The sequence below is a fragment of the Gymnodraco acuticeps genome, unplaced genomic scaffold (genome assembly GCF_902827175.1).
Source record: "Gymnodraco acuticeps unplaced genomic scaffold, fGymAcu1.1, whole genome shotgun sequence".
NCBI classification, from domain to species: domain Eukaryota; kingdom Metazoa; phylum Chordata; class Actinopteri; order Perciformes; family Bathydraconidae; genus Gymnodraco; species Gymnodraco acuticeps.
This window is the reverse complement of record NW_022989914.1, coordinates 50,778-64,226: the sequence shown is the minus strand read 5'-3', so window position 1 is coordinate 64,226 and position 13,449 is coordinate 50,778. Positions and strand designations below refer to the sequence as shown.

The 13,449-nt window shown below is 40.1% G+C and overlaps 1 protein-coding gene across 1 annotated transcript in view; it reads right to left on the bottom strand.

Moving 5' to 3' along the window:
* The window catches only part of itga5 (integrin, alpha 5 (fibronectin receptor, alpha polypeptide)), an 85,551-nt gene extending 81,716 nt beyond the window's left edge, over window positions 1-3,835 (bottom strand). The window contains 1 exon segment of the mRNA XM_034209793.1: window positions 3,448-3,835. Within this exon segment, the coding sequence (XP_034065684.1) occupies window positions 3,448-3,653 (206 nt within the window). The 5' untranslated portion in view covers window positions 3,654-3,835.
* Between the last annotated feature and the right edge of the window lie 9,614 nt (window positions 3,836-13,449).

The window sequence follows — 13,449 nt, the reverse complement described above, 5'->3', positions numbered from 1 at the left end:
CTCCTGCTGATGTTCAGGTGTATATCAGTATGTAGTGTCTCTACTTTAAAGAGTCCTCTCCTGCTGATGTTCAGGTGTATATCAGTATGTAGTACATACTGATATACTATACACCTGAACATCAGCAGGAGAGGACTCTTTAAAGTAGAGACACTACATACTAATATACCTGAACATCAGCAGGAGAGGACTCTTTAAAGTAGAGACACTACATACTAATATACCTGAACATCAGCAGGAGAGGACTCTTTAAAGTAGAGATACTACATACACATATACTATACACCTGAACATCAGCAGGAGAGGACTCTTTAAAGTAGAGACACTACATACTGATATACACCTGAACATCAGCAGGAGAGGACTCTTTAAAGTAGACACACTACATACTGATATACACCTGAACATCAGCAGGAGAGGACTCTTTAAAGTAGAAACACTACATACTGATATACACCTGAACATCAGCAGGAGAGGACTCTTTAAAGTAGAAACACTACATACTGATATACACCTGAACATCAGCAGGAGAGGACTCTTTAAAGTAGAGACACTACATACTGATATACACCTGAACATCAGCAGGAGAGGACTCTTTAAAGTAGAAACACTACATACTGATATACTATACACCTGAACATCAGCAGGAGAGGACTCTTTAAAGTAGAAACACTACATACTGATATACTATACACCTGAACATCAGCAGGAGAGGACTCTTTAAAGTAGAAACACTACATACTGATATACACCTGAACATCAGCAGGAGAGGACTCTTTAAAGTAGAAACACTACATACTGATATACACCTGCACATCAGCAGGAGAGGACTCTTTAAAGTAGAGACACTACATACTGATATACACCTGAACATCAGCAGGAGAGGACTCTTTAAAGTAGAAACACTACATACTGATATACTATACACCTGAACATCAGCAGGAGAGGACTCTTAAAGTAGAAACACTACATACTGATATACACCTGAACATCAGCAGGAGAGGACTCTTTAAAGTAGAGACACTACATACTGATATATACCTGAACATCAGCAGGAGAGGACTCTTTAAAGTAGAAACACTACATACTGATATACTATACACCTGAACATCAGCAGGAGAGGACTCTTTAAAGTAGAGACACTACATACTAATATACCTGAACATCAGCAGGAGAGGACTCTTTAAAGTAGAGACACTACATACTAATATACCTGAACATCAGCAGGAGAGGACTCTTTAAAGTAGAGACACTACATACTAATATATACCTGAACATCAGCAGGAGAGGACCCCTTTTAGTAAAATAGCGTCTAAATATAGATACAGAAAACTGTAGTGGAGTAAAGAAATCTATTTTTGCTTGGATACAAGTACTACAAACTCATACTGAAGTACAGTACTTGAGTAAATGTACTTTATTGCATTACACCACTGTGAATTACAGGGCAGTGAGACGAGGCTTCAACATCATTCCTGTCCCGCACATTATCTCACCGCCTCCCCCCAGGAGCACGGAGAGAAGTTCAGATTAAGTCATCAGAAGGATGACGTGAGCTCAGCGTGTCTCACAGTTAGTGAGCCGAGGAGAAGATGATGATATGGGGGGGGGTGGGGGGGAGGCTAGACAGTGGTGGAGGTGGGGGGAGAATTAAAAATCCCTTCAGAATGACATCATCAGCAGAGGAGGAAGTGAGGAAGAAGAGGGGTTCATGAATCCATAAATCATCTGTGGAATCACTTTCCAGAGAACAGACTTCTGCATCTCTCAGTTTTTAAGAAGCCTGAAGACCCTCCTGTTCCGCACCGCATTTTACTGACTGGCCTTTATTTTATTTCTAACCTTTTTTTATGTTACCATATTTTATTCAATATGCTCCTTAGATAGCACCTTTAGGTGACGTTGTTTTTAAAGTGTGCTATATAAATGAAATGTATTATTATCATTATAATAAATCATCCCTCCATCCTGAAGTGAATCCCCTGCTTCCCAGGAATGGTTTATTAAAGAGACAGGGTCAGGGGGAGATATAAGGGGGGGGGGGGGGGGGGGAGTGGGGGAGGAGAAACAGGGAAACCAGAGCTGCTTCTCGGCACAAAGCCCTCTCTGAAATCCCAGCGTGCTCGCTGGTGTAGCTCTGCAGACACAGACTCAGCCAGGAAGTCTGAGGGAAAGAAAAGCCCTTTTTCCTGACGAGTATTACACAGAGCTGGAGCCCATCCTCTGCAGTGGGGGAGAGTAACTAAGTACATGTATTTTAGTTAAATACATCCTGGGGCAAATATTGTACTTTTTACTCCAGTAGATTTATTTAACACTCACAGATACTTTGAACATATAAAAACATGTCATATGCTGACAATGCAGTACTTTCCTGATGAGTAACACAGAGCTGGAGCCCATCCTCTGCAGTGGGGGAGAATAACTAAGTGCATGTACTCAAGTATTTTAGTTAAGTGCATCTTAGGGCAAATATTGTACTTTTTACTCCATTACATGTATATAACCCTCACAGATACTTTATATAAAAACATGTGATATGCTGACGATGCAGTACATAATACACACAGTAGTTGAAGTATTTACATTTGGTGCACATTGACAAACTACAATATGTAATTGCTCTTGCAAGTATAAAAACAGGATAATATTAAAAAACCCGTACAATGTAATGTGAAAAGATCCAGGGGTCACTTATTGTGTATTTCATATTATTCTGAAATGGACCATCATGCAGAATGAGTACTTTTACTTTTTGTACCTTAAGTACATTTTTAAATGAAGACTTTTATGTGTAGTGGAGTATTTTAAGACCATAGTATTTGTACTTTGACTTAAGTAAAGGATCTTCTTACAACACTGATCCTCTGCAATGTGTAGCAGAAATGCAGCTTTCTTTCCTCTGATATAAACTCTCAGACATGTTATTTCTCCTCACAGAGTATTAGACCTCACCACAGGCATGCATGCATCAGTTTAAGTTGCTTAAAAAATGCCAGAAATCTCAGAGGGAGGAATGCGAGACAATCAGAGCAGCTGGGTGTCACAGAGAGAGACTGCAGCTAAAAGGCTTTTCAGGTTAAAAGGTCAGAAATAAATGTCATTTGGTAGGGCAACAAGATCGGGATTTAAAGAAGGGATCGAAAAGGTCTGTGGGTTTTATGATGATAGCCACTCTTTTATATTAACGTAGGACTTGCACAATGCAATTTCCTGAATTGATTGAATTACAGAGAGCTGTGTGCAGACAGAGATCACAGCATTGGCACAAAAGCTGATTAAACAAGTCTCCCACACATGATTCCCTTTTGTAAAAACCTTAAAACAGGGGGAAAGTTTGCGCACAAAACGGTGTTCACTTTCTTCTAAATGTTTCAGCGTGGAGGAACTTGTTGCTTAAAAAGTTACATTTTGAATATAAAAAGTGTGTTTTAAAAAGGGACTCACCTGGCAGAATCAGCCAAATAAAAGTCCACAGAGTATCCGAAGTAGCTCCCATTTGGTCCGGTGTACACAGCCGGGTTCTCCACATCCAGGTTGAACGCCTCCCCGGGCCGGGAAACAGAGAGCAGAAGCCCGCAGAAAGAGAGCAGGCAGCGGGCGAGCATGGCTCCAGTCCCCGGCGTCTTTACGCGGAACCGTTCCAAGCGCATTTTTTAAATAATTAATCCACTAAAGTTGGGTTTGAAGACGGGGAAAGTGTCCAAGTGTTGAGTCCACAGATGAAGCGTGAAAACAGAGGTGTATTTGGGGCTAAAAGTGCATCCCTGTGACTCTTCGCTTGGTGTCTAAACGCTCCTCTGCGCGTCCTCAATGATCTGCGGGAAACCTCCTCTCTCTCCTCCTCAGCTGAAGGGAGTTCCCACAGAGGAGGAGGAGTCTGTGGTTTCCTAAAAAAAAAGAGGAGGACACTTCTAATCCATTGACCTGTCTCTGAGAACATGTTTACTTTGTGGTTTAAAATGTGGTCACTTTTCAGTTTAGAGACTTTCTTATCCGGAGGATTATTAACCAGAGGAACAATGCACCCAAATCCTGCTTTCGATTTTATCTCGCTGTTATCTTATGTGGCTGTAGCTGCTGTTAAAGTCAATGAAGGATAATCCTGCAGCTCTTTATCTCTGCAGGTTGTCACTGAAATGCAGGATTTATGCACTCTTTTAATGCAATATATACTTTTAACTGGCACTAACTTTTTACAATGCATCTTATTTTTTATCCTGGTTTCGTAACATAATCAAAATACGTCATTTATCATAATTTATCAACGAGGACAGAGGGTTTTGTGACAGTTGCTGAATGAAATACATAGTCAATAAATACAAACATTTATTAAAAAATATGTATAAAAACATAAGAAGGTAAGTTAAAGTATGAGTGTGCTTAATACAAATTAAGAAATCTTCTTTTAAGTCAAATAAACTACTGTGGTGGAACATTACGGGACATACTTCACTGTGTTATAGAGTGTGTTGTGACACGGACATGTTAGCGAGCGCACCTGTGGTTTGTTGTCATTCTAGCTTGAGTAGCATGTGATGAAGTTGTTCCGACCTTTCTGTAAACTAATGGAAAATAAAGTGTGGAGTGCTACACTACATACAATCAAAGATAGTGTTAACGACATAAGAAGGTAATTAAGAATGTACAGTAAAACTTAAGCTATTTATTTAAACACAAGAAGTTATAGTAACAATTCCAATGAAAAGATAAAATAAAATACAAATGTTTATTTGACCATATTAAAGAAATAATGTGCAATACAAGATTGACAAAAATTAAGATATGTATTCAAGCATAAGAAGTTAAAGTTATTTAAGACAGATAAAAAGACAAAATAAAATACAAATATGTATATAATCAACCAATTTGTATCACATGTGTGCTTGCCTCTTTATTTAATATGTTAGCCTACTTCATTTATTTTCCCAATGTTCCCTCCGTGAAACAAAAAGCAGATTCTGATTAGATTTATTCTGTTTTGATATTTTCTCTCCAGCTTCTTCCCAAGAATCAAAACCAGGAATATAATCAGCCACTGGTTTTCCCAAATAAACATTTCCCATAATAAACCCAAGGCTTATTTTCACAGCTCACACACACTTGCTCACTAAATGTGTGATGCACATGTATTTCTGTCTAATTACAGCGTGGATCTGATTCGGGCGACTCGTGTGGGAAGAGTTCTCGTGGAGAGCGAACGACTCATCTCTGAAATGAGACCTTTAATAAAGATCTGAATTAGGCCCTGTTGGTTTAGCTGATTCTCCTGAAGCCTCTGGGATGAACCAGGGGCCAAAAGTGGACGCGGCAACATGAACTCTGCTCGTATTTCTATCTGAAGTCTGATGGGGGTAATCCATAGAAAGGGGGGGGGGGGGTCACAGCTGTTGGGGGCACTTGATGGTTCAGAGCTCTAATCCTGAAAGGGGTCTCACTCCTCACTCTGTTTTTAGGTCCTGAGCAGAATTCAAGGCGTGGTTGAGAGAAAGGCGGATTATATTGGGAGTCCAGACTTTCCCTCCGAAGTCACGTCTTGGTTTTTAGAAAAGCCTGTCATGTACTGGAGTGTCATCTGAAACCATGTGACTGAATATATGTTATTGAGAAAGAGACAGGAGCTTCTGAGATCCGCATGGTTTAGATAGATAGATAGATAGATAGATAGATAGATAGATAGATGGATAGATAGATAGATAGATAGATAGATAGATAGATGGATAGATAGATAGATAGATAGATAGATAGATAGATAGATAGATAGATAGACAGACCGATGGATAGATAGATAGATAGATAGATAGATAGATAGATAGATAGATAGATAGATAGATAGATAGATAGATAGATAGATAGATAGATGGATAGATAGATAGATAGATAGATAGATAGACAGACGGACCGACGGACGGATGGATAGATAGATGGATAGATAGATAGATAGATAGATAGATAGATAGATAGATAGATAGATAGGTCGGTCGGTAGGTGGATGGATGTAGGTAGGTAGGTAGGTAGGTAGGTAGGTAGGTAGGTAGGTAGGTAGGTAGGTAGGTAGGTAGGTAGGTAGGTAGGTAGGTAGGTAGGTAGGTAGGTAGGTAGGTAGGTAGGTAGGTAGGTAGGTAGCCCACACAGCCCCACCTAGTGTCAGCAGAAAGTATTAAAAATAATGATTACAAAAAAATAAATTATAAAATATATTTTAAGATCATGTTTAATCATCTGATTCGTCTGTATATTGCTGTTTTCGTCTGTGTTCTTCTAATTAGTGTCTACAGTGTGTGCCTATTGAGACGTTTTGAGCCATGTGGGACAAAACCCGATCATGCCCCTCCCTCTCACTGTCTAAGTCAATGGTGACTGTAAAAACTACATTGCGCATGCTCAGAGTATTTTCCTATTTAATGTGTGTGGCAAAAAAATAAAATAATGACCATAGGGGCACTGAGCTGCCATCCCCACCATACGTCATCTCACATCATTCAGAGCTGATTGGCTGTACGTACGTGTGCCGCGAAAAGTGTGGTGTGTGAAGAGGAGACGAGAGAGCTGCAGTGAGGCGTCCTAAAACCCGGAAGTAAGCTGTGCATGGCTTCCCTCGACAAAAAAGCAATGACATTTCTCCATAGGATTTTAGAAAATAGCTCCAAATAAGATCTGTGGGAAACGTAGCTGTTAGTTAGATAAATGCACGTTTTTGTTCTGCCGGATAATATCCACATGTCTACCCTACTTTTATCATTTTCGAATCATAAATCTATCGATTAGATTTATGATAGACTTTTGAAACTACAAGAAGTAAAGGAGGACTTTTACAAAAAAGTAATAGAGATTTTTGTCCAGAGGGATAGGCAAATGGACTTCATCTTCAAGTCAAGGTAAGACTGCAATTTTATTGAAAATGGGATCTTAGAGAGAACAATTCAATATTTAAATGATAAAATTACAAATGTTGGGTATCCTTTTGTTGAACTGTCTGTTTAAAATTATTCGAAGCATCAGACCAAAAAAGCTTTTGAAAATAATATTATATTTTGATTTAGGTCAAAATATAATATTTGTAAACCTGAAGAGTCAGAGCCAGTGCCTCACCAGCCATGGACCTCACTGCACGTCACTGAAGAAGCTTATATAGACACCTACGTTTTTTGTGCACTTTTGTACATATAAAAACGCTGGATGGATGGATAGATTGATTGATCCCAATTTGGGAAATGTTTGCGTTGCAGCAGCATAAAAAATTCAAGGCAATGTACATAAGAGAAATGAAGACACTTGAAATAAACAGTCTGAAATTGAAATAAAATTGCATTATTAGTTGCAACAGCGTATGTTATTTCCCAAAGTCTTAAGGAGTTTTCGCAGAGAGGTGACTTCATACAGACAGAGGTTTATGTCACAATTTCTGCACAGCTTTTTTTACCAAGAGTAACGGGACTTCAGAGGATCTAAAGGGACAGGCTCAAAGGGAGTTAACAAATCACAAATATAGACAGGAGACTATTCAAGACTTTACGAACAAAAAAGTAGATTCTATAACTCAAAGGTAACCAGTGAGTTGAAAGGATAGCTGTGATGTTGAGACTTCTGCATTTAAATAATCAAGTCTGTAGGAAATATAAACATGGATGGCATTTTCTAGAGGAAAGAAATGACCTTTGTTGGCAAAGCAGGACGGCACCACTTTTTAGTATCTAAGGAACATTGAGAATTCAAGGTAAAACCAAAGCTATAAATAGAACTGAAACTAAGTGCAGATTAATGTCTATGAAAGGTTACAAAATTGGGGAAAGTGTCCATTCCAGTTTCTCAAAGTCAGAGTTATAGAGGCTTCCCCAAAGTGGGGGAAAAACTTTAACATGAAGTGAAAAGCATCATTTATTGACATTTTATTGCATGTAAAAATATCATCTAAATAGATTACTTATCTTTGCAACTCTACAGAAAAAGTCACCCACACCACTTTGATTTTGGTTTCTGGATAGTCAGAAAACCCATGACCTATGATGTTAGTTAAGGGTGAACATACTGCTATCAGCCTTTAGCCATTGTCTTCTGCTGATTGAATGCCACAGCTCTCCTGTTATCTCTCCACACACAGTCATCCGTTTGGCATCGTAAAGGATCAGGATTTGCTGTAAGATAAGGAGAAATATTCCTAAGTTTTCCTGTAGTATTTTAACCTACTGTACAGTGTGTGTTGTGTTCAGCATATTTTCTGTGTGTAATCGGTTCTGGCTACAACTGAACAGTATTTTCCGTCTCCCTCCAACTGTGATTTCCGTTAAAAAAGGGGGTGTGTTTTTTTAAAAAAATTTATTCCAATGCCTCTGCTTTGACATCATCATTTGGCAGCTATGGAAACAGATCTGAAGCAAAACACTTAAAGAACATTTCACAAACGCACCGCACAGCCGGACAACTCTTTAAATTTAGACCTGACACATTGACACTTCTGCAAGGCCATGCACATATACACGTGCACACACATGCACGCACGCACACACACACACACACGTACATGAACTCTCCTCTTTCTTGCAGCTGAGCATATGTTTTCCGATATAGCCAGACTATTATTAATAGCACTAGCAGAAGGCCACTTAGTGCCATTATCTTCACGGTTATACGGAGATATGAAGGTGTGAGCTCTGCTTTTCATTTGCTTCACATTTAGTTATGAGGCTGTTAAACAGAAGTGGATACACTAGAAATGAAACGTCGTCATTTGTCAGCTGTCTTCAAAGTAATAGAGGAATTCAGGCAGGCAGTTCTCTTTGCGTCTCAAAATAGCCTCGAACTGTTTCACCCTGCTTTAAGTCTTCATGCTATAAGCTAAGCTAACCTCCTCCTTGTCCCAGTTTAATATTCAACAGACAATCTCTGCCTTAAAACCTTTTACAAAATGTTGAAGCACTACTTTAACCGTTACTCTTAGAGAATTTATGCTTTCATACTTGATATATTTAAGTGTTCTTTGAAAGGTATGGTGCGTTCAAACCGAACACACATTTTTTTGCTCGCCCTGATTACATGTAAAGTCATTGCAAAGACACGGATATAAGAACAATCGCCTCGGGTGGCGAGAATGACACAGCCTCGATTCATTACAGAAATCCGTGTGACACCAATCAGTGAAACCACCAATCAGCAGTGAGAATCTCTAACGGTTGTCACTGATATTGTGGGATCAGATAACCAAAACAAATCGTCAGCTGTTGAGGAGCTCTAGATACGTCATAATCGTTCAGAAACTGGACAAAAATGAGTGTTTATAAATGTTCAAACCACACTCTGTCTAAGCATGGCAAATACAATCACTGGTTTATTGATGTCTTTATGACGTTATCGTGGTTTCACTTTCATGGAAACGGTTGAAAGTTCCTGGCGTTAACGATCGGTCAGTCACATTTGGTTCCTTTTGTATTTTTTATTTTAAATGTTTAAATCAAGCCCCCCTAAAAGGAGCGATCTGAGGAAGGCTGTCGTTGGTTTGCAAACAACCAAAATGAGTTTAATGCACGACTGAACGTTTTGCTCCTGCTGACACAGGTCGAATTAAAGTTTAATTTTGACATGAATCAGTAGTGAAACACTGTGAAGATTGGTGTCTACGGGTGGTGAAAAATGTAGTGATGGACTCCTGGTTGTCATTAGATGTAGCTTTTAAAACAAGCCTTAAAAAGCAAATAAGTGTCTACGCCAAAACATCAAGCTACTCCTTTAAACATTCAATATAAACATTGTTAGTGACTCTTATCAAGAAGACAATCACTTCATCTAAGATCATCATCATCACATAAGATTTTATTCTTCTCCCTGCTCCTTTTCGCTAAATGGTAGAGTCATGTTTTGTGGCAATTATTGTACATTTGGTTTTGCGTACCATGAGCGGGACAAATAAAAATGAAATGAAATGAAATCTATCGTCCACTTTTAAATCCTAATTCCCAGATCGTTATCTCACTTTTCTTTGTGGCACAAACAGTGATTCTCGGGGGGGTCGGACACCCTGATGGCAACCATTAGCCAACTGTTAGTGTTTTAAGTCTCAGAACAAATGCAGTTTTACCACTCAGGAACAGACGGCAAATAACGACCACAACAGGCAGCCTGATAGTCTGCACACACACCGGTCAGCAGGAGGATTTCCCTCTGTTTCCTCCTGAGTGCATCCATCCATGGATTAGTACCACAACGTTTGGGAAAAGAAACCGACAATTGTTTAAAATGTAGTGATAAGGTCATTATGGTTTGATGTACATGACTGGCTGTACCTTCAGATTCATGGACTGCAAAACCTTTCTTGAAAGGAACAATATTTATGGACTCATGCAAAGATTACATTTTATAAAAACTTTTTACGTTTATAAAGGTCCTTCCGATTTTCGGCGTCGATAGATGTCGATAGATGTCTGGCCGTCGATAGATGTCTGGCCATCGATGAGGGTCCTGTCGCCCTACTCAGATTGGTGTGTCCCGCCCCGTCATGTCTTTTCGGCCGTACCGACACCTTCCGCTCCCGATTCGGGAGGCTGTCGGCAAAATAAATCACTCTGATTGGCTGTTCAGCTTAGCGAATCAGTGCATGAGAAGCGAAACGGAAGTGAAGAAGGCACACACAGACGGCTATTATTTTTCATTTTCCAGTACCGCACTAAACATGTTTTCGATTATAAGTCGTTATGTGAAACAGTCTGTGATGGACGAGAGTGAAAATGGAACGCACGCTATTTGTTGTTTGTATATATCACGCAGTCTGTCTTCCGGTTGCCTCTTTTGAATGACGAATACACACTACCGCCGCCTGCTGGTAAGGAGAGTTATTGCCACTCACGCATGCGCAGTGCGTACGTGCTACTTAGCCGTAGGCTGAAGTCTTTGCGGTGTGTGTCACTACCCGATCTGCCACCCTGCCGTATCTGCAGTGCGCATGTGCGAGATGGTCCGCCATATTGGACAACTCCGTACGGCAACCCAAGTAGGACACTTGACACAGTGGCTTTTGGCAAAGCTCAAAAAGAAAACGAGAGAGAGATGAGTTATTGTTATTACAACGTGACTTCACTATTATTTAACAACTCTTTTTATTGGGTTCTTTCATTTGGGGTTCAGTACATTGTCAGAATAAGTGAGAAATTAATTTAACATCTGACAGAAGTTAAATCCATTTCTCACTTATTCTGACAATGTACTTAAGTGTCCTACTTGGGTTGCCGTACGGAGTTGTCCAATATGCCGGACCATCTCGCACATGCGCACTGCAGATAGGGCAGGGCGGCAGATCGGGTAGTGACAGTGGGTGTTTCTCAATGTCGAGTAAAGCTGCTCCAGAGCAACTATTTCAAGCATACTACGTCATCGAGTGCCGCAGAAGGACTGTTCCAATGTCCAGAATACTTGGAATTCTACCGAGCCCGGCGTACTTCGTTTGGAGAAATGTCGAGGCTGCACATGTGTAGACTCTGCGGTCTTAAAATCCCCACAATGCTTTGCGCACACCTGCACACTTGCTCGCCTGTTCCACTCTTCGTTTTCCGAATGCCAGGAAGTATTCTTGCCTCGCTTCTGAAGCAAGTGACTCGGAAGACATGTGCTACCAAGCAAGCTTACTCGACATTGAGAAACACCCTCTGTGTTCCAGTGCGACTGTTTGGCCAAGGCGCAGGAGAGGTGAGGCGACACAACAATCGGGTCCGTCGGGACGTGATCTTTGGTGGGCCTTAAGTTTTGTGTATTTTTAAAGAAATGCTTTACTTAAAAACCCCTTAAGTTAATGAAAAATGCATCATGTATCCGAACTATTTAGTATAGTAGAATGATATTTGATCAACTTTAATTTATCTGTGCTTATTTTATGTGTTGGTTTTTGGTTTGTTTATTGTTGTCTTCTGTATGCACCAGGACTTTATTGAGAAATATCTGAAAGCATTGTCGTTTTTTTTATTTCTCCAAAATGTTTTCCCAGGTATTATGGAAACCGATTAAGGCCACATGTAAAAAGAAAAATGTATATATGATCAAAAGTTTTGTTTTTGTTTTGTTCAGATATTAAATTAAGAATTATAAGAAAATTATAATTCAATACAATCATTTAATCTTTAAATTCTGACTTTTATCTTGGAATTTAGACCTTTTTTTCCCGACGAATACAAAATGTACATTTTGGTCAAATCTCCAGCTTATCCTCTTCCGTACCTTTCGGAAGTGTTCGATTTCATTTATTTATCTTTGGTAAAAAGTCTTGTAGAGCGGGAATGCAATGATGGATAAGAAAAAGTGGAACAGAAGGCGATAGTGTTGTGGAAATCGTATAGTAAGTCTTTGAGAAGAATGATCCACTGTGAGTTTTAAACCTGCTCCTGATCTAAACTTTTCAGACACACCGAGCCAACTTTCCTGCCTCTCCGTCTCTTTTTAACTGTAGAAATGCCGTGATACACATCTAACAGGCAGGAAATTCCTCCAATGTAAAAGCCTTCCTGTTTCCTACTCTTGGCTTCTTCGACACACACACACACACACACACACACACACACACACACACACACACACACACACACACACACACACACACACACACACACACACACACACACACACACACACACACACACACACACACACACACACACACACACACTGCTCTGTAACATTCCCCATGTCCAGGGAGGAAAAGGGAGGTGAGTCGCGCTCTCTGGATGACAGATTTGTCACGAAGGGATTTGGACGTCCAGAGAGTTCGGACTGTCTTTTGTTTTCAACACAAGCTCTTAGCAACGAGGAGTGAATCACGAGATTGTTTTAGATGGAGGAATCACCCCGGAGGCTCCTTACAAGGCAGCGTCACCCCCCTGTCCTCCGCCCTTCTGCATTATTGTTTCCTCTGGCAAGCTTTAACTGTCAATCCAGACAAATTGAGACAACGTGTGTGGGGAGAGAGAGGATTCAAACACTGTCCATTGTTTAGTGGGCTTGTTAAAACAGCCACAAAACGCCTGAAAACGAGCAGTTGTATTTTTATGTACATCTGCTAATCAGTCCGAGGGAGCAGGGCAGTAAAGTAGCAGCAGGCTGTGAGCTGCTGGGGGGAAAAGACCCTGCTACCAGCCTCCGTTTGCATGCAATAACACACACTGACCCCCCCCGGCCCCCCCCCCCCCCATTTACAGCCAACTTCATGCAGAGTTTAGTCTCTGTCACTGAACAAGATGGCAAAAGTACACACATCCTTTACTCAAGTAGAAGTACAGATACTCGTGTTTAAAAATACTCTGGTAAAAGTAGAAGTACTGACTAAACTTCTTTACTCAAGTAAAAGTAAAGAGGCTTTGAAATGTACTTCAGTAAAAAGTACCCATAACTAGCAGCTGTTTTAAAGAGTACCTGACCTCCCTTTATATCAATAGAACAATAATGTCATTGTTAGCTAATGAATGTTTCCATGCT